This window comes from Ranitomeya imitator, chromosome 3 (assembly GCF_032444005.1).
Source record: "Ranitomeya imitator isolate aRanImi1 chromosome 3, aRanImi1.pri, whole genome shotgun sequence".
NCBI lineage: Eukaryota > Metazoa > Chordata > Amphibia > Anura > Dendrobatidae > Ranitomeya > Ranitomeya imitator.
In genome coordinates, this window is record NC_091284.1 from 780,227,618 (window position 1) to 780,250,715 (window position 23,098).

Genomic DNA, 23,098 nt, shown 5'->3' on the forward strand with positions numbered 1-23,098 from the left:
CACATTTCTCTCTAGAATCCCTTGATAGTCTTGAGATTTCATTGTACCCTGAACAAATTCTAGACACCCTGTGCCAGATGCAGCAAAGCAGCCCCAGAACATAACAGAGCCTCCTACATGTTTCACAGTAGGGGCAGTGTTCTTTTCTTGATATGCTTCATTTTTCCATCTGTGAACACAGAGCTGATGTGCATTTCCAAAAAGTTCAATTTTTGTCTCATTTGTCCATAGGATATTTTCCCAGAAGCTTTGTGGCTTTTCGCCATGTAGTTTAGCAAATTTACAGTCTGGCTTCTTTATGATTTTTTTTTCAACAATGGTGTCCTCCTTGGTCTTCTCCCATGAAGTCCACTTTGGTTCATACAACGATGGATGGTGCGATCTTACACTGATTTTCCTTGAGCTTGAAGTTCACTTTTAATCTATTTAGAAGTTCTTATGGGCTCTTTTGTTACCATTCGCATTATTCGTCTCTTTGATTTGTCATCAATTTTCCTCCTGCAGCCATATCCAGGGAGGTTGGCTACAGTCCCATGGATCTTAAATTTCTGAATAATATGTGCATCTGTAGTCACAGGAACAGCTAGCTGCTTGGAGATGGTCTTATAACTTTTACCTTTAATATGTTGTTGTTAGGACTGGCGGAAGGCACCAAATAATATTTAGAGAGGATGTGAGGTGCGTTCGCAGTCCGGGGTCCACCGTGCAGAAAGGACACCTGCTGCTCGGTAACGGCGGACTAGATGGCGGTATAATGTGAATACACACATGGGTTAGCTTCACCTGGTATGAAGGAAGCGAACCCTGTTGCGTCACAGGGCCGCGATACCGCACAGAGAACGCAAGTAAAGGGTCACAGAACTCTGTCCCAAGACACGGGGTAAGAGTTCCTTTAGACCTCTTACGCTTGACACCATTACTGTGGTGTCAAGGGTAGAACTGAACTATTAGTAATAATTTATTGCACGAGAGTGCATACAACGCCACTCTGGCGGTCGCCACTAACCACCCTAACCAGGGCCCGGAAAGCGCACTAAGCGCAGGGCGCCGCTCTGGCGGTCGCTGCTGAGAGATGCAGAATTGTGTGCTGGATGTGCAGAGTAGCACTGTCTGGCGCTAGGTAGCTTCCACCATTCACGAGCAGGCAACAACACTAAGGATGGGAATGATTCGGAGCTTTCATCCATCAACAGGCATTCATCTACACACACACAAGTAAATAAGTTTACACTAGCACATGGCCGAGCGGCTATGCAAACCTTTTATAGCAGTAGCGCTCCAGGACCTTCCTAATGGTCCAATAGGAGCCGCAACAGGATCTGAGCATGTGACCCCCAACCTCCAATGGGAGGTGGTCCCGTGGGCATGCTCAGTATGGGAAAAGCAGGACTTAGTCCCAGAATGTCCAATAAAAATATCCTCATATTATCACCAAGATCCCTCCATCACTATATAAATGGGCACCAAAAGAGAAAGCATGAAGAGGCTGGATCACAACCGAGTAAGCATATAAAAACAATCAATTTATTAATATCAAAAACGTATAAAACATACACATAACATCTACAATAATATGGTGAGATACAGTAACAATGAGATCATAACATAGCCAGAGACTAGAGTAACTCCCCACTGAATGACTATCAGAACAATCACACTAGTGCGTATAATCTAAACATGACATAGTGTACTTACAGCCGCTAATCTGGCTCATATGCAGGATCTAATACGTATATATATCCACTCGGCCCCTAGCCACATATAAATGTCAGTCAAGTTCCCCTATATCATGTAGCTAGTACGGCTCCACATACAATTATAAAGAAACCCTCATTATACCTGCTGTCATGTTGGTCACCAGAAAGAGAAGGGGGGGTCACTCATACAACAGCGCAAGGAGGAAAGGCTCACAACCTCAACTGGGAAGGAGATTCTCCCATTGCCTTCGAGTCGGCCGGACAACAGGACACCTGTATCCAGTACCCTGGACTTTGGCCTACTACAACCAGTAAAGCACATAAAGACTTTACAACTCTCCACTTATTCGTCGGCATACACTATCTTTGCCACACACCTTGGGAGCCCAGGGCACCCTGCTTCACCTGTGGGAAGCGTTACCATCTTGGTGCAACAACATTACCCCAGAGGACCCCTTTAAGCAGCGTTGGTCCCTATTGACCGAGTACCACAGGTGGCGTCACGAACAATAGAATTTATCCACAATTCCCCTTAAAAGACCTTTCCCCTTTTATTGGGCGCCCAGGGCCACAGACCGGGTCACAGCTACGTGACAAGCCCTTTAAGACCGGACCCGGTACCGAGTACCCCACGGCCCTGGTGGGTGACTCAGCTGGTATACAGAAAGGTACGGCAGGTACTGGCAGGCACTGCTGGTATACAGGCACTGCAGGTACAGGCAGGAACAGACAGTAACTGAGAAACAGGGGACCTGACAACTAGCAAATGTGCAGACAAACTGACAGAACATGTTGCTTAGGCTCCTCCCAACAGGTGGAGGTGCTTTAAAGCAAACCTGTCATTAGGATTTTGTTAAGTAAACTACAGGCACTGTCAGGTTGGTGCTGTTACACTGATTAAAATTATACCTGTGTTGAAGAAATCTGTCTTGAGGTTATTGTTTAATTTTTGTTTTCCGTTAATGAAATTCTCGTGCTCCCAGGCGGGTCTGTTGATGGGGCTCTATGTGGTGCTTTTTGGCCTCAGCTTAATTATTGTGGCTCAACTGACAGGTTACTGACCCTCCAGTGACCTGACTCTTATTTTAAATGTTTTTCAAGCCCACACTATAAACAGCTAACATAGAAAAACTCAAAAAAACACAATATGAAGAGCAGGTCCCCGATAATAAATGCTAAAGCAGCACAGGTGCAAGCTACTGATGAGAGCAACCACCCACTCGCCCAAACATTAGAGAGGTTGGCTGCCTAGTAGCAAAAATGCACCCAGGTTCGGCTTGCATAAGACACTATTCACACAGATAAATGTGATGCACAGTGTCTGGACAACCAAAGGATCACGCCAATAGTATTAGCATTTATTATCGGGGGCCTGCTGCACCCTGCGAGTGCATTTGTCATCTGACAAGTCTTTGGTGAGTCCACACTATAAACTGCAACATTTTTTATTTTACCTCCAGCAAAATGGCATCGGCGGCAGCACCTACACAGTAGCATCTATCGCCTACTGACAGATTCTACTCCACGCGCACCGCTGGTACAATTTTGCAGGAGTCAAATTTTTTATTCACCCTGGTGGGCGATGCTTGCGCAGGTTAAGAGCATCGTTTGCTGTTAGATGCTACTGCGCCGGCGTCACCGCCAGTTTCCTGGAGGAATAGAAAAAATTGGCTACAAAAATCACCAGTGATATTATACACAGGAGCTCTGTAAATGGTGTATAGTGTACAGGTAATACAGGGATCACCAGTGACATTATACACAGGAGCTCTGTCTATATTTTCAGTGTACAGATAATACTGTGATCACCAGTGACATTATACACAGGAGCTCTGTATATATTGTCGGTGTACAGGTAATACAGGGATCACCAGTGAAATTATACACAGGAGCTCTGTACATATTGTCAGTGTACAGGTAATACAGTGATCACTAGTGACATTATACACAGGACCTCTGTATATAATATACAGTGTATAGTGTAAGTGTACAAATAACACACTAACTCACCAGTGACGTCTCTAGTTGAAGTCATTCGTCTTCGCTTTCTTCTTCATCCAGCACAGATCACCATCACTTCTTCCAGCCAAGACTCCTCTTATGCAGAAAATAACATAATTATCTAGAGCACCGCTTCCAGGGCACTTTCCCCACTTTTTCCACAACTTCTACGCTGCGCAGCTAAATACAGACATGCATAGGTAGACCACAACTATGAGAGTCAAAATGAGAAAACAAATCCAGAAAATCACCTTGTCTGATTTGGCAAGATTTATTTTGCAAATTGTGGTGGAAAATAAGTATTTGGTCACCTAAAAACATGCAAGATTTCTGGTTCTCACAGACCTGTAACTTCTTCTTTAAGAGGCCCCTCTGTCCTCCACTCATTACCTGTTGTAATGGCACCTGTTTGAACTTCTTACCAGTATAAAAGACACCTGTCCACAACCTCAAACAGTCACACTCCAAACTCCACTATGGTGAAAACCAAAGGACACCAGAAACAAAATTGTAGCCAAGCACCAGGCTGGGAAGACTGAATCTGCAATAGGTAAGTAGCTTGGTCTGATGAAATCAACTGTGGGAGCACTAATAAGAAAATGGAAGACATACAAGACCACTGATAATCTCCCTCAATCTGTGGCTCCACGCAAGATCTCACCCCGTGGGGTCATAATGATCACAAGAACAATTAGCAAAAATCCCAGAACCACATTGGGGGGACCTAGTGAATGACCTGCATAGAGCTGGGCCATCGTAACAAAGGCTACCATCAGTAACACACTATGACGCCATGGACTCAGATCCTGCAGTGTCAGACGTGTCCCCCTGCTTAAGCTAGTACATGTCCAGGCCCATCTGAAGTTTGCTAGAGAGAATTTGGATTATCCAGAAGAGTATTGGGAGAATGTCTTATGGTCTGATGAAATCAATGTAGAACTGTTTGGTAGAAACAAAATTCGTTGTGTTTGCAGGAGACAGAATGCTGAGTTGCATCCAAAGAACCCCATACCTACTGTGAAGCATGGGGGTAGTAACATCATGCTTTGGGTCTGTTTCTCTGCAAATGTACAAGGATGACTGATCCGTGTACATGAAATAATGAATGGGGTCATGTATAGTAAGATTTTGAGTGCAAACCTCCTTCCTTCAGCAACGGCATTGAAGATGAAACGTGGATGGGTCTTTCAGCATGATAATGATCCAATCTGTTGTGAATTCCGCTCTTGGGCTCCCTCCGGTGGTTGTAAGTAGCACTTTTGTGAGTTCTGCTCTTGGGCTCCCTCTTGTGGTTTCTAGTGGTATGGCTGCTCCTTGGAGTTAGCTGTCATCAGCTGCCTCCACTTATCGTCTCTTCTGCTCCGCTATTTAAGTCTGGCTCTTTCTTCAGCCTGTGCCACTTGTCAATGTTTCCTGGCTGGATTCACATCTCTGCTTGGATTCTCCTGGTTTCCTGACCAGTTCTGCAAAGATAAGTTCTGGCTTTGCTCATTTCAGTCCACATGTTGTGGACTTATTGTTCTGTGCATTCTATATTTGTCCAGCTTGTCAGTATGGATTATTTCTGTTAGCTGGAAGCTCTGGGAAGCAGATTTACCCTCCACACCTTTAGTCAGGTGTGGAGATTTTGTAAACTCTGTGTGGATTGTTTTCTAGTTTTTATACTGACCGCACAGTATCCTTTCCTGTCCTATCTATCAAGCTAGACTGGCCTCCTATGCTAAAATCTGATTTCATTTCTGCGTATGGTATTTTCCCCTCCTCTCACCGTCAATATTTGTGGGGGGCTATCTTTCCTTTGGGGATTTTCTCTGAGGCAAGATAGGTTTCCTGTTTCCATCTTTAGGGGAAGTTAGATCTTAGGCTGTGCCGAGGGGTCTAGGGAGCGTCAGGTACCCCCCACGGCTATTTTTAGTTGCGCTGCTAGGTTCAGGGTTTGCGGTCAGTACAGATAGCACCTCCTTCAGAGCTTGTCTCATGTTGTTCCTAAACCACCAGATCATAACACCAATCACTCCACCAGGGCAACAAAGAAGTGGCTTCGTAAGATGCATATGAAAGTCCTAGAGTGGCCTAGCCAGTCTACAGATCTCAACCCCATAGAAAACCTTTGTATTGCCCAGCGACAGACCCAAAACATCACTGCTCTAGAGGAGATCTGCATAGAGGAATGGGCCAACATACCACCAAAAGTATGTGCCAACCTTGTGAAGACTTACAGAAAAGTTTGACCTCTGTCATTGTCAACAAAGGATATAAAAAAAATATTGAGATTAACTTTTGTTAATGACCAAGTTCTTATTTTCCCCCATCATTTGCAAAATAAATGTTGCCAAATCAGACAAGGTGATTTTCTGGATTTGTTTTCTTATTTTGACTCTCATAGTTGTGGTCTACCAATGATGTCAATTACAGGCCTCTCTCATCCTTTTCAGTGGGAGAACTTGTACAATTGGTGGCTGTCTAAATACTTTTTTCCCCACTGTAATCCACCACTCTGCCCCCTCTAACTAATAAAAGGAAATTTACCCACCCAATAAATATATAAATTAATTAAAACCTGTACTCTTTTCCCCAATTCATTACTAGTAGTCACACTCCTGCATCCCCAACACCCACCACTTTGTACCTCCCTCTCCCCTGATTCATTATATTTACATGCCTCTTCCACCTCAATTCATTATGTCATGTCCAATCTTTCTCCCACCTCCTCCCTCAATTCTTCATCATTTGACCTCCCCCATCTTCAATACAGCATCATTTCCTTTCCTCCTCACTCAAATCATCATTTACTCTCCCCACCCTCAATTCATTATCATTTTCTGTCCCCTGTCCCCCAGTCTTAATTTATCATTTCCTCTCCCCCACCCTTGATTCATTATTATTTGCTGTACCCCACCCTCAATTCATTCATCTCTCCACCCCCCACTCTCAACTCCTTTTTTGCTTTCTCCACCATCCACATTCTAGTCATGATTTGCTGTCCCCCCAACCTCAATTAATTTGCAGTTCCCCGTCCCCCAATGTAAATTCATCATTTGCTGTCCCTCTCCTCAATATCTCGTTATTCGCTGTCCCCGTCCCACATCCTCAATTCAGCATCATCCCCCCCAAGCCCATTTAATTACTTTTATATTAAAATAAAAACGTTTTTCATACTTGCCTCTCATAGGATCCCCTGCATCTCCACTTCTGGAATCCCAGCGAATGGCATGCGTACATTCCGGTGCATATGAGGTGACGTCATCGTGAACGCGTCATCACCAGTGCATAACAGAAAAGGCAGAAGGACTCCCTTGGAGCTGCATGGCCATTCCATGAAGGTCCAGGAAAGCTCCCTGTGGCGAAATGTGCGCCACTAATAGTGGCGCGCCGGTACATAATGCTTTGTTGTACTTTGGGGCTCGAATATTTCTGCTCACCGGGCTCCATACAACAGTAAGGGTAGTAATGCCTCGATGGTGGTACTGACTACCAGAAACCTGCGATGGCGGAGTGCTGAAAGGTTTGAGGGTTGAGCGCTTTTACATTGTGTTCCGAAACCCACTCAGTGGCCCCATAGAGGTTTAAATCTGAGCTGCCTCCAAAACGGGATTCAGACATATGACTAACTACCATCATAAACATGAAGAAAGAATTGCAGCACTCTCCACATTGAAGTAAATCCCAAGTGTGAGGGATCGCTTCACTTGGACACGTTGAATCGATTAGACACGAAACGGCCGTTATACACCTTCACACTTCCCGCATACCTCTTTAGAATGCATATCCAGCTCAATGTCTTTACTGCACAGGTGAAATAAAAGGACTTTGAGATTTACTTTAACGTGTTGAGTCCCGCAATTCTTTCTTCTTGTTTATGTATGATGGAAATGTTTTTTCATTGCTGAGCACCGAAGACCAGTTGAATATTCTGTAGACGTTCAGCTACAATAAGGATCGCTCATTGATAAATCGTGAGAAAAATACCTCTTTTTATAATATTCTTCTTCAGCCCATTTTGTCTCTACTAGGGAGACATATGACTACGTCTCAGTGTCCGCCTCCAGTAGGCGTATATGCCCAAAAATTATGTAAAGTACAGCGCACATTTGGTTTGCTGGTACTATTATAGTCCATGGTTCTGTTGGCACATACATCTGAATACCATTTTGCGGGGGGTTCAGCCGTGAGCCCCAGCAGGGCCACCAAACGTTGGTGGAGCACAATCTGAAAGCACCCTTAAAGGGTCGTCCGATTAAAAAAAAAACTACAAGTCTAAAGTTACGGTATGCGACTGCACACTTATGAATCCTCCCATGGTGTGCCGGAGCGTTGTCAGGACTCTCCGGTACCTGCAGCAGTGGTCATGTGAACACAAGTATGAAATTTGCATACTTCCGGCCACATTCTATTTAGAATATATCCCTTCTGTCTGCTGCTCCAAGGATGTTTTGGGAGCTCTGCAGATCATAGCCTCAGACGCCACATGCAGCTCCTGCGATCAGGCCATAACAGGGTAAAGAACTCGATGTGACATTATATGTGCTGTATTTTGCAATTTTTTGTTGCAGCTCAGTTATTTTTATTGATCGTAATAAAAGTTATATATTACTTCTTAAAAGTTGCTGCCTGCAGTGATCGGTTAGTGAGTTGTATACGTTGACAGTTTTGGTAAAGTTTGAATTATACATTGATTTGATTGATTACTTTTTTTTCAATTTACCACCAAAAAAAAATATAAAAAACAAAATGTAACTTATTCTAAGTGTGCAATGTACTTTGATAAATAGACACTGCCAAACAGTCTAAATATTTTAATTTGAATTTGTTTTAGTCTTTGCCTGATGAAGAGACCTGTGTAGTCTCGAAAGCTTGCAATTTGTTACCATCTTTTCAGTTAGCCATTAAAAGGTATCAACCACTGAGGACTCTCAAATACATCAACTAAGGAACTTGCCCCTCAGACCATGAAGGGTCATTAAAACAGAGACCCTAATCACAGGACAATAAAACAATCCTTATCTAAGAATTGGCCCAATATTTATGGACGTAACTGTTTATCACCCATGGTAATTCTGCTTCATGTCACCTGGCTTATCCATGGTTTTTTTTTTTTTTTTTTTTTTTTTTTTTTTTTCCTATACTATGTTGTGCATAAATATGTGATTCTTCAGAATTTGTTTTAGTCTTTGCCTGATGAAGAGACCTGTGTAGTCTCGAAAGCTTGCAATTTGTTACCATCTTTTCAGTTAGCCATTAAAAGGTATCAACCACTGAGGACTCTCAATTCTAAATATTTAAATATTTTAATGAATTCACGTATAAAAAGATGCTTTTCAGCCTTAAAAAAACATATAGTTACAATGTGCTCAAATTTACATCAGACCCATGAAATTCATGAACTTTTTTATTGTAATTTTATTTGCTGTCCACATTGCTGGACTAAAATCTAAAATAAATATATTACCTAATTGACTATGGAATAAGAAAACATTCTAACTCCTTTAAGGATATAGACACCTTAGGGAGCATTGTTTTTACTTAAAGAATAACTTTTTTATTGTTAAGAATAATTTTATTAATTTGCCTTTGCAAAGTTATGAATATCTGTAATATACTCAACTACCTTATTCTGTTTATGTTTCTCCCAAACACAATGCGGAATTGCTGCTTTAGCTGCCTAGTTCACGTTCCTTTAGATGCTGCTTTGAACTGCTGCTCTAGTAAGAATTTGTACTCTAAGGGTTTATGCACACAATGTTTTGTTTCAGGTAGGTACCCTTCATAAACCACCTAAAGAAGCACTAAAAAGAACGAACACATGCACTGCAATGTAGAAATGAGTTGCTGTGCATATGTTCAGTCTTTTGAGCTCTTTAAACCTCTCCATGTTTTCAAAGCCACAAAGCAGTTAAAAGAAATAACCTGACCATTCTTCAGGCAGCTTCCATTTTGAAGTCGCTCGCTATTTTGTACATACAAGATAGAGTAGGGGGAAAAATGCCACCGATGGCACAAAACACAGCCTACAAGCCCCTTCAGGAAAAGCCCTGAAGTGTCTTTTTCCTGAAAAACTTTGCCGGTTCACCTGAGTTTCAAAGTCATCACGTACACCTACCCTAACTCTAATACTATTTAGAAACATTCTCTTTGTGTAAGTTTCTCTGCTCCCCTTCCCCATGTTCAGACAGTGTTTGTAAATACAGTTTGAGCATGGAATCTTGATAGAGCAGCAGTTCAAAGCAGCTTCTAAAGAGCATGAACTAGTTGGATGGAGAGAGGAGGCAAAATAAGGTAAGTGAAATATATTCCAAAAATTCATAACTTTCCAAAGGTCGATCCATAATTTAACAAGTAAAAAAGTTAAGTTACTTTTTAATAAAAAAAAAAAAAAAGCCCCCTAAAATGTCCATATTCATAAAGTGGTTAACTTGGTTTTTTATTGTCAAATAGGTTACATATTTTCTTTATATTTTTTTGCCAAGCTAGTATAGGTTTTATTTCTCAAGGTATTGGGTGAAGATTAGTGCATAGTTTGTTCCTTAACCACTCCTTCTTCTCATGGATTACTGTAAGTCCATATCTGCATCTTCACTTCAGAGACTATGTTTGATCTATTTCAGGAAAGAACTTTGTATAAAGTCATTAATTATGTAAGTCAGTCATTATCCTAATCACAGTAATCCTCCTCTGTCTCCTCCTTTTTGACAGTTGGCTCAATAATTTACTGTCAGAGCAAAGGGAATTTGTGTGCAAATGTCAAATTAAAATGTTCAGAATCCTGTCATTAAAAAGCTCCAAGTTTTCCTTCACTTATTAACTTTGTGTTCGGACTGGTGTAAAACATATATTGGTATATATCATGGACGGGCATAAAGTCTGTACTGGCTGTTCAGTAGCCCAGGGAACAGACCTGTCAATGGGCCCGCTCTGGCCTTAGGCAGTTTTAAAGCATGTATGTTTTTTTCTCGTTTTCTCTTTCTGCTCATATTCTCATAGATTACACAGATACTGCATCATCCCAGTCAGCCATTTTGGATGTCCACTATTTGGACAACTCATTCTGAATTCCTGTTTCCCTCAAAGTAAAATAGTAATACTTATACTCACCTCCAGTGCCAGTGCCATTCCAGTGGTGTTGGCACTTTCTCTCCCAGGGATCAAGTGACATTGTTATGTCATGTAATCCCTGAGGCCAATTAGTAATGGAATCACTGTCCTCTCCTACTGATATAATTTACATCCGGAGGAAGTGAGAGCTGTGGCTGCTCTCTTGTTCCTTTCAGATGTTTTCATTTGTCCAAAGCAGGGAAGAATGAAGTCAGCAGTGACTGGCCGCAGTGATCGCATGACATAACGTCATGCAAGTAACGGGAGAGCCAGTGCTAACATTGCTGTAATGACGCCGATGCCAGAAGTGAGTAAAAGTGCTATTATTTTACAGGAGGGAAACATAGGGGGTTGTCCGAGTGATGGACATCCCCTTTAATTTTCAAGTTCATTATTCTAATCACTGCACTAGATCACCAGATACATTATCGTAAGCCCCTTCAGAAATGTAACCATGATCCCATCCAGGCTGTAGATCACAAAGAACCTTATCATTAATCCCATCGAAAAAAAAAATTTAAGTATGGGAAAATATAAGTTGAGAAAGAGCACATGATCAGTTTAGTGACAACCCCTTAGTCTGGATATTTTGTACCATCCTTGGAGCATGCGTGGTACAAACCTTTATGCATGCACAATGCATGCTCTGCCCACCGTTCCTCAATTCTGGCCACCTTAGTCAGTAATTCCCAGAATAGGGGAGAAAAAAAATAAAGTTGGCTAAACAATGTAGTATAAGTCGACTTTTCCAAGAGAAGCAGGAAAGTGACAAGTTACATGAAAAAGTATTTGTTGGGGTTCCAAGATGGCCGTTGAAAGAGTTTCCCCTCTGATAAAATTTTCCACTAGTTTAAAATAATAAACTCAGATTTAACTCCCGGTCTTGCGCTGGGTCTCTTGTTCACAGACTGCAGTAATGATGTCACCAGTCCACTACATTACCCGCTATTGCTGGGACCAGTCACTGGCAATACCTAGGGAGACATTACGAGCCACTGAGCTGACTTGTGGATATTAATTACCTACACTATCAGATGAACGAGGCGCCTTCAGGTATCTTGAAATTGTACCCAAGGATGAGCCAGATTTGTGCAAGTCCACAATTATCTTCCTGCTATCTTGGCTGATTCCTTTAGACTTTCCTATAATACTACACAAAGAAGCAGTGTGTTTCAGGTGTGCATTAAAATACATCCACAGATGTGGCTCTAATTAACTCAGATGTTGCCAAAAAACCAGAAGCTTCCAAACACATGACATCATCATATGGGGAGTCCAGAATTGTTTAAAGGCATTGTAATCTTAGTGTATGTAAACCTTTGACTTTGCAGTAAGTAATAAAAATGCATTAAAACGTTCTCTCTCATTATTCTGGCATTTGGCGAATATTAATAATTATGCTAATCCTAATCGACCTAAAGTGGGAAAGGTTTATTCTGATTTCATGTCAGGTCTTTTTATATAGTGTACGTAAACTTCTGGTTTCAACCGTATGTTTGCTTTGAAATATCGTAGCGTTTTGAAATCAAATATACATAGCGGAAATTATAGAGCCAGTGTCTGATAGATTTTAGGTGAAAATCTTTACAGTTTAGCTCTTTAGTAGATCTTTTTAGTTTTGCAGTGGTTCCATTACTGAATCACAAATCATAAAAAATATGCCAAATCGTAGTTATGTTGTTGTACTGTTGCTATGTATTTTTTTTTTTAGCAAAATGCAAAAGGTAATTTTCTTAGCATGCGACCTTACACCATTTATTGCATGTGTAAGAGATGAAGGCTGTGATCCAAATGGAGAGGTTTTTTTTGGAGTGAGATTGTTAACAGATCAAGTTTGGAATTTTATACCTGTTTTCTATTAAATTATAGGCATAGAGAAAAGCTAGTATTTATGTACTAGAATAAGCAGGACGTTGCATGATATAATGTTCATTACTAAACTAGAACTTCGTAGCTTATGATTAGGGTGAGTCATTGGGCTACGTACCCACATTGGCATCCAGGCAGCTAGACGGCGTCCGCATGCCCACACGTGAAGGTCGGAGCCCGGTTACAGTGAGAGTTGGATTTAACTGCTATTGATATAGATTTTTTGTATTCTCTTCTTTGATTTTATACTTTTATTTTACTTTCTATACATACTTAGGAGGGCAACTATCTTGCCTGATTACAATCACAATAGTGCCATCCTTGCTCATGCTTCAAGGAGCCATGAGCCGAAAGGTGACAGGAATTGATGACCCCATTGTGGCCAGCATGGAAAGTTTAATTTTTTTTTCAATGACAATTTAATATTAAAATGAGATTTTAAGGTCATCATCACTTAAGGTATTACGCTCCAGTTGTCTCTCGAGCAGCACACAGCTTTCCAGTCTCTTTTACTTCCTGGTTTCTGGAAGGGCAGGCTCTCCTCTTTGAGTGACAGTCCTATACATCATGTTAGAGCTACAAAGCTCAGCAAATGTTCTGCTGTAACATATTCCGCTATCAGTAGTTTGTTCTGAGTCTACACTGTTATCAATGTATTTACACATGGAGATAACAGGGTATTTGAACAAATACACAGTTCCAAACAAGGACAGCAAAGAACCGTGATCAGGAGATCTGCCCGGCTGGTGATTTTCCAAGATTTACAGCTCAGTACACAGGACTAGCACAGACACTGACGCGCGTTTCTCATCAGTTTACTGAAGAGATTCCGAATAAGAGGAGGATGTTGGGCATTTTATAGCATAATAAATTTGGGTGCCTGCCAAACCTACATCATTAAGTAGACAAGTAATTAAAGGGAACCTGTCACATTGTATGTGCAGTGCGATCTATGGTCAGCATGGTATGGAGAAGGAGAAGCGGAACAGAATGATGTATAGGTTTGTTGGAAAACTTGTATTTTACTCATTGAAATCCCTGGAGCCTGTATCCAGTGGGTTTTCCTACACAGTGATTGACAGTTATCTCATGCATGCACAGTCATACAGGCAGACTGTCAGTCACTAGGACCGCCCACTGGACTCGTATGCATTCAAACACCAGGGGCTTCAATGAACAAAATATAAGTTTTACTGAAACTTTTCCCACAAGAAAAAATAGCAATCTGATCAGTTGTATTCTGCTCTATATTATCCTGCTTGCAGATCTGATACCATTTTCAACATGACAGGTTCCCCTTAAAGGCAGTTTGTCTATGATCACAAAATGACTGTTCAAACCATGCACATGCATTCTGTGCAGATGGATGCGCTCAGTGCTTCATGGTCATACTCCATGGTCAGCGGACGCAGGTTGAGTTACACTAAAGGGTCAAAACCTGCTACAACCAGCAGAATTTCTCTGCATCCTATCTGAGGTTTCATCTCAAGTCAGTACTAGATAAATTATGCAATTGATTTACAAAGTTCTTTAATTTCCTTCCGAACATTCTCCAGACTTATAGGAATAAGAAAATTGTGAGAACATTAGCAGAGGGAGTTCAAATCCAGGGAACGGTGCAATATTAACACTTGGTGTGCACAGTTGCTTGGCGCAAGATCTTTCGCCTTCAGTTTATAAATAATGAGATTTTTAGCATCTCTGCAAATTACAAAAGTCAATTAAAAATTGACTCCAGAGTATGTGTAATATCAAGGTGTCAATATTATAAATCTGCTGCACCTGAAATAGCAGCAGATCAGACACGGCATAGGCTTTAATCCGCCCCGAGACGGAATAATGAAAATAAATGCGGTACACGTTGCTTATTTTTAACCGAATTATTAAATAAGCTTCAGATTGTTGTTCATTCTCCATGGTAAAGTCTTAGAGAAAATTATTTTATGCATTTTTCTAGGGCTCTAGTTAAACCAAATATGTTTTTTTTAAGTACATATTACTTCATTACGGCCCTATGCAAAATGATTGTTCGGCACTAATGAAGCGTGTATTGAGGGTAGTTCAGAACAGAACGCCCTAAAGCCAGGGTTTGCACACTTGTCTTAATGACGAACATCATAATCTCATTAGGTTTTGTATCCTTTATGAATCCCAAATGAGAGTGGCTTTAGAATTCATCTTCCCGAATCGCCCGTCCCCATTCTTGATTACTAAAGAACGGGGTCTTTTTGTTTCTGATCTGACGCCTACGAAAGTTCCTTTGTACTTTGTTTTTTAATTAATATGTAGCTGGTCCATTAGGGCCGGCGATTTAATACGGGGTGATTGCAAACGATATGTTACAAAGTTTATCAAGTTATCTAGAAACGCATTAACTGCGGTTATGAAGGGTTCCTAATGTACAATGGAATGAAAGCTAAAATAATGCTGATCTGATAGGATGTAATTACAAGTTGTAGGGTTGACAATGTATAATTAGGCACACTGCTGCTCTAGTGGAAATTTATTAATTATACACTTCTTTTATTCAAATAATAAGTGCAGATCTAATCCCACCAGTCAAGATGACGGAGTGGTGCTGTTCTGATCCATATATTGCCCATCCGGCTGCTTGTAGGTGATAGTGATGAGAAAATATGCTCGGATAAGGTGTTATCCAAGAATACTCGGGTGCTAGCCAAATGTCTTTGGCGTGCTCAAATAATATGTTCAAGTCCCCGCGACTGCATGACTCTCTGCTGTTCGACAGCCGCAACACATACAGGGGTTGCTTAGCAAACAGGCAGTCCCTGCCTGTTTTGCGGCTGTCAAACAGCCTTGGGGACTCAAACATATTATTTGAGCACGCCGAAGACACTTGCTTAGCACCCAATCATGGCGGATAACACCTTATCCTGGCACGTTCGTTCATCACCTGTAGGTTATAGTAGCTGATCAGTGGAAGAACCAGAATAGGTCATCAATATGATACAGGTAAATGTGCCATTAAAAAGCAGTGGGATATGGCTCATTTGATTTTAATTAATTAAATTGCACACCGAGAGTGAAACTGTCATATTTCCTGAACTTCATAATGTGAGATTGCATAAATGGCAATCGAAATACAAAACTGAATAATTGTTCTATTGATGACCTTAGGATAAATGAAACAAGCGTGCTGGAGTCCTGAAACCAGAAATATTTCTCTATAAATAATATACACACTTTTATCATTGATCAACATTAAAATTTCAATACCAAGGTGAAAAAGTCGTGCAATTATGGAAGTCGCAGGATTTATAGACATGTTAATGATATGTCAATGGTGAAAAAATGGAAGCAAAATTGTCAAAATATTTTGATTTATTTGTTATGGAGTATGAGCTCCATGTGTTACAGCCTTGGCTGCTATCAATGGGGTAATTAATGGTTGTCAAAGGAATGTTCTGCCACGCTGAATAGACTTGGGACACACAAATCCTCAAGACCCGCTGCTGGCAGCTCCTTTTGAAATTGCCGACCTGCGACATCCCAGATGTGATTGATTTGAAACAATCTGATAGTCTGGTGATGCTGCCGGCCATGGTGGAATGTTTATGCCATGCAGTCTGGTCACAGTATCATGAGCAACATGCAGCCTGGCTTTGTGTTGAAAAACGACTCCTCAGAGACACTTTAGAGAAATGGCAGCACCAATGGCACCACTACCAAATCACCAAGCTGTTAGTGTATCTAGAATGAAGACTAGAGGGGTTTGGCTACCGTGCATTATGTCACCCCACAATAGAACCAGTGTGATGATATTTCCTGAAGGCTTCTTCATGGCATTGCCCATATGGTCTCCAGCTATCATTGTGTCCAGCAAATGCACAGTGCGATCTGTCAAGATTCTCCAGCACCAGGGCAACCAATTGACCACAAGTATGTGATTTGCATACATGCGGTTGCGTGCCGACTAGAAGTGTTCAGCATCGCTCAATTCAAGTGAATTGAGGGAGACCAGGCGTGTCTAGCTGGAATGTGGCCGGCAGTATGCAAATTTGAGCCAGAAGCCTGGACAACACCTTTTAAGTTTTCTCCTGTGGTTCCTGTTTTTGGGGCCTTTTTGGTAAACATGGGCTCTGGGCAACTACCTACTAATTGTGGAACGTTAAGTTAATAGACTAGGGCCCCCAAACAACCTCCCTGCTTTTAGCTAGATCCAATAAAAGTGTCATTGTAATTCTTCGCTGACCCTTTCTCATGCCTTCTGTATTTCAGGTCCTGGGCTAGTAGAAACCCATGGTCAACAATTCCAGATACACTCTGATAAAGGAAAGATGCTATTTTCTGTGGATGAGAAAGAAGTTCTAGTTGGAACAAACCGTCTGAAAGTCACAGGTGGGAGAACAAAAATTGTGCTGTGGTTTCAGGTAACTGCAAATCTATGAATCTCATGACGCCTTTGTATCTCTCCATCTTACCAAAAGTACCTCCTCAATGGGTGAATATTTGTGTTTGATTATGACCGCCACCTTGGAAGGGGCTTCTAGGGTACTGAACAAGTGACCTTGACTAAGATCATCTCCTAAACCATTGATGGACTCTTTAGTTGTTGACAGTCCTTGCTTAATTCACAGGCCTTGGTCAAAAATTGTCTACTTACAGCTGACTTCACAAATATTATTTCTTATTTAAAGGTTCATTTTGATCATGACTAAGCGTGCCTGGGCACCTGAAACGTGCTGATGCTATCGCTATCATGAAGGTTCTTTATCATGAATAAAGAAACATTAATTGACCGTGAGCTTGATCTTCTACTGGCTTAATTCGCACTAAGACAGAGCATTTTCCGTGCTCCGAGCCACGAGGATATACTAATAGTGCGCTGAAAACTCGTTTACATTTAATTTTGTCATAAAACTGAAGCATACAGTTAGTATCCAGGCATTCAGAAACTCTGTCACGTGCAAGGTGCAATGCTGGAAATGTTTGGCTGTAGCCATGACTCCCTAGCAAGCCCTATCTCCGACCATTGAGCACCCCCTCTATGTCCCGATGCCTACCTCCTAGTAAAAGGCACAAGAAACCTTCTGAAATCTCTCATTTCCGTGGTTTTGCTGAGGTTTTGCAAATTTTCAGACTCTTCCTAGAAGTCTCTCTTTTTCTGAGGCCTTTCAGATGTTCTGGGTGAGTAAGCAAGTATTCATAGAAATTACATTTTTGCATTAATTGTTCTCACTCTTGTTCCATTTGCTTTCTAATCCCGATCTTTTAGTTGGTTTTCCTATACCACATCTGCAAAAATTGGAGTGCCCTTAATTCCTCAAAGCTACAAAATCATTATAATGCATTAATTAAGAATTGCTAAGTAATCTGACGGGAACATGACCCTGATTTCAGTGATGGGATGTGTGGCTATTTCAATAAATTTTTAAGACGTTTCTTAAAATATTAGAATATTAAAAATGAACAGACCGACAACTCTATTAAACCATATTGGACAAGGTGTCAGAGCGGTAGTCTCCTTGCTCATGCATCTGTAAGGAAAATTCCACTCTTTGTGTGAAGTGGGCATGGGCATAGTAAGTGGAAAATTGTGCATGCTCGAACATTCATAGGAATTAATGAAAAAAACTCAAAAAATGCTGTTTCTGTAGGAGTGAGGACTTACTTTTAAAAAACTTTAAAAAAAAATGTCTCTAAATTCAAATATTCATGCATTATAATAATTGGGGCCAGAAATAAAAACTTTTTCACAGCCCATTCAAGTTCCAAACTTTGCATTGATCCACGACGCTCGTGGGTGAAATCTTCACATAAATCTCAATAATCCCAGAAGGAAAACGATCTGGACTGATGTCACACAGGTAGTTGGCACAGGACTCCATGTACCTAATGGTTCAAAGAAATTAATTGTTGACCATTAGCCACAGGGAACTAGTCTTATTGCCGTATGTGGAGTCGGGAAGGAATTTTTTTCCCCAAGGTGGAGCTTACTCTTTGCCACATGGGTTTTTTTTGCCTTCCTCTGGATCAACATGTTAGGGCATGTTAGGTTAGGCTATGGGTTGAACTAGATGGACTTAAAGTCTTCCTTCAACCTTAATAACTATGTTACTATGTTAATATGTTACATGGTACCTTATCATTATAGAACTTAAAAAAAAAAAAATTCTCTTCGGGCAATCTATTGTTGTTCTGCCGAAACTAATTTCGACTGAATGTAGAATGTAGAAAGTAAAATAATGTAGTTTTCTGCAGCTTTTGCGATCATTTTAAAGTACATTCTGCAGAGCGTTCCCAGTACACATGTAAAAAGCACCAGGGTGAGAAATCAGGTAAGTGCACATTTTATGTAAAGTCCATTTACTGGCCACAGCCATTAGTAGAAATCTTTGTTAGCGTCACAGTTGCTGTTGGTGGCTTTCAACCTGGTAAAAAAAAAAAAAATCCCATGTAAAAGAAGAGTCATGCAAAATAAATGTTACCTCCTATTGATGGGGCGAATGGTTACACAAGAATAAATTGAAAATTAGGAAGTTCTGTTTAGTCCTGTATCTCAGGGATTTATGGGGATTTTCTTTACACCTAGTCCAATGACATAGTGCGTAGTGTCATAGCGTAGAGTCTACGGCCCAGTGGCCACAGGCATCACTTGAGTAATTTGCTTACAGCAAATGGCGGCGTAGGTGCACACACTTGGCTCTAGCAACAAGGTTTTAAGTAGCGATTACTGCATCCTTCCCAAATACCCTTCCCGAAGGCTGGAGCAGAAGGAACCCATTGAGATAAATGAGGTGATTTTTTATATTCAATTTATGCATCTTTCAATCAAAGTCACCTGTAATTTTCAATGTGTGAAAAGTAGAATCATTTTCTGCCCATTTAACAGTTTCACTTGAGCGCACGTGAAGATGTACCTTATTTCATAGATGAAGCAAAATTTGTTAGGTGCTTACCGAGATTAAAAATAGAAAATTATAGTAATATAGTCAAAAACTGTAAATATTTTGTGTATTTACAGCCGATAGTTGCAGACGAACAGTCAAAAAAAGTTCACATTGTCATAGATATGACTAAGATGTCTTTATTCTACCAGAGGAAATCTAAGACACCGCAGTCTGTCAGGTGCAGAAGGGAAAGTGATAAAAATGTTAAGAGTTCTTATAGGTAACCAGATTTTTAATTGCAGAGATTGTAGCAACAAGAACACAGGCTGTAACTCTTCTTTATTGGGCTCCAGTTCTCCATTACAGTGCTTTGTTGTCTGGACAATTATTTGCACACATGATCTCTGCACACACGATCTCTGCAAACACGGTCTCTGCAAACACGATCTCTGCACACACGGTCTCTGCAAACACGGTCTCTGCACACACGATCTCTGCACACATAATATCTGCATATACGATCTCTGCACACAAGATCTCTGTGCATTTGATCTCTGCACACGCGATCTCTGCACACACGGTCTCTGCACCCATAATCTCTGCACATACAATCTCTGCACACATAATATCCGTATATACAATCACTGTACACTTGATCTCTGCACACGGTCTCTGCACACGCAATCTCTGCACACATAATATCTGCACATACAATCTCTGCACACAAGATCTTTGCACACGCAGTCTCTGCATATACAACCTCTGCACACATAAGCACTGCACACACAATCTCTGCACACACATTGCACTTACTCTGACTGCCCAAGCCATGTCGTTTTCCCTTTCATCATGACCAAGGATCTGACTCCTGCTGCTCTATAAATGAGGTGGATGAGTGCTGGATGTTACAGTTGTACCTATGTGTATGTTACAGGACATTGTATATTGTGTATGTCATGATTCCTCCTATGAGTGTGTTCGGACACAGTGAATGACAGTTCTGCCGTCCAATCTAGGACAGAGGTGTGATAAGCTGTCTGTATGGTGATTGACAGCTTAGCCATCAATCGGATACTGGAGCATGCTGGGAAGTCAGTGTCTTGAGTGACAGTTTAGACGTCCAATCATGACCAGGGTATGTCGGGCTTCATCCATGTCTCTAATGTTCAAAGAAATTACCTGGCTATTTAGCCAACTTTACACCTCAGATTACTGCCAACTGTAGCTTTGCCCAAGAGATGTGTGTTTGCTCTGTGCTCCTAGTCTTTTAATCTGATCTTTGCTGCTTGACCTTGGATTTGCCTTGGCTATCCGTTTGCCTAGCCCTTTTGTCGTGATCTTCTACCTTCTTGGAATTCTGACAACTAAATATTACCTGACTTAGCCTTTGTCTCACCCCATCGGTCTAAGACGTCCCCTCCTAGCTTTTGACTTCTGACCTCTTGACTTCTCAGCCTCACGGCTTGTCTGTGGAGTAGTGACTAACGTCACATTGCACTTACATATTGTCATGTCTCAGCTGTCGGGTGACCCGGAAACAGGGGCTCCTCTCCTGTCCCTAACACTAGAGGGTGCCCTAACTTGCCCTGCTCCTCAGAATACTTCAGATGGCGAAGATGCCGGGCCACCACCCTTGCCTTTTCACCCTTGCCCTTAGGCCTCTGTCTGTTCTCTTCCCCCACCCAGGGAATAGGGGACACTACTGTGCACTGTAGTACACCAACCCGACAAACAAGGCAACACAAACAAAGGTTAACAGAAAACTCCAGACATACAAAATATTCACTCACATATAACAGAGGAATGCATTGGGGTGTGGAGGTAGGAGAAAAACAAAAACAGAGAAGGATACAGAATTACGCATACAATCCAAGCAACAGTCACCAATAACTCGTCCAACTCTCCTTTTCATATGAACACCTCTCCCTCCATTAGCCATGCAGCAATAAAGCTAGCTTTGACAAGGTGACGGGCACAAGGGGGCATTCTTTGCGTCTGGAGGAGAGAAGGTTTTTCCACCAACATAGAAGAGGATTCTTTACTGTTAGGGCAGTGAGAATCTGGAATTGCTTGCCTGAGGAGGTGGTGATGGCGAACTCAGTCGAGGGGTTCAAGAGAGGCCTGGATGTCTTCCTGGAGCAGAACAATATTGTATCATACAATTATTAGGTTCTGTAGAAGGACGTAGATCTGGGTATTTATTATGATGGAATATAGGCTGAACTGGATGGACAAATGTCTTTTTTCGGCCTTACTAACTATGTTACTATGTTACTATGACAAGGATTTGTATCAGTACCCAGATTATAAAGTGAAAGGGAGTGGCTAACCGAGCCCAGCTGTGAGCACAAGGATTTCCAACATGGCCGATTAATCCCTGTTCTGCCAGAAGGAATAAACACATTTAAAATTAAGGAGAGGTGCTTCTTCTCAGCGCTAAAGTAGGAGCAATCAGACGCTGTGGTCTTCTGGCTCCACACTGTCACTGTAACTCCATGACACATATACATTACACAGAAGTTTTTGGATAACTGCAGCTCCAATTTTATTCTGTTCTTAATGAAACAGAGATTAATGAGAATACTGTTTTAATACAAATTATACCAATAGATACTTGACAAAGAAATAAAATATCTAATATGTAAAACCTGAGACTAAAGGAACAATAATCTCTCCAAGCATTTACTGAGATATTAGATTATAAATGAGATTTATTTACCTCATCTACTATATAATTGTCTAAGGGTCACTTCCGTCTGTTTGTCTGTCCCAGAAATCCCACGTCGCTGCCAATCAGCGATGAGCACAGTCCGGCAGAGAATTAGCCCCTCCCTACTCCCCAGCCATCAGTGCCCGCTCCATACCCCCCTCCAGTCAGCACTGACACAGGGTTAATGGCAGCATTAACGGACCGCGTTATGCCGCGGTGTAACGCAGTCCGTTAACGCTGCAACTAACCCTGTGTGACCAACTTTTTACTATTGATGCTGCCTATGCAGCATCAAGAGTAAAAAGATCTAATGTTAAAAATTATTAAAAAAATAAAAAATAGTTATATACTCAACATCCGTCGGCCCCTCGGATACAGAACAGACCTTTCCCGCTCCTCGCGACGCTCCGGTGACTGCTCCATGCATTGCGATCTCACAATATGATGACGTGCGGTCTTGCGAGACCGCTATGCCATCATCTCGCGAGACCGCAATGCACTTTTGGGACCGGAGCGTCGCGAGGAGCATCAGTAAACACCTCGGCTGCATCCGGGGGGACGACGGAGAGTGAGTATATAACTAGTTTTTATTTTAATTCTTTTTTTTAACAGGGATATGAAGCCAACATTGCTATATACTACGTGGGCTGTGCAATATACTAAGTGGCTGTGCTATATACTGTGTGGCTGTGCTATATACTACGTGGGCTGTGCAATATACTGCGTGGGCTGTGCAATGTACTGCGTGGCTGTGTTTTATACTACTTGGGCTGTGTAATATACTACGTGGCTGTGCAATATACTACGTGGCTGTGCAACAAACTATGTGGGCTGTGCAATATACTACGTGGGCTGTGCAATATACTACATGGGCTGTG

The 23,098-nt window shown here is 41.5% G+C and overlaps 1 protein-coding gene across 2 annotated transcripts in view; it reads left to right on the top strand.

Moving 5' to 3' along the window:
- SGCG (sarcoglycan gamma) overlaps positions 1–23,098 on the top strand; it is a 352,842-nt gene that overhangs the window by 291,178 nt on the left and 38,566 nt on the right. For both annotated transcript variants that reach the window (XM_069759118.1, XM_069759119.1), the window contains exon 5: positions 16,899–17,018. In XM_069759118.1, the coding sequence (XP_069615219.1) occupies positions 16,899–17,018 (120 nt within the window). The remainder of the gene's footprint in view (positions 1–16,898; positions 17,019–23,098) is intronic.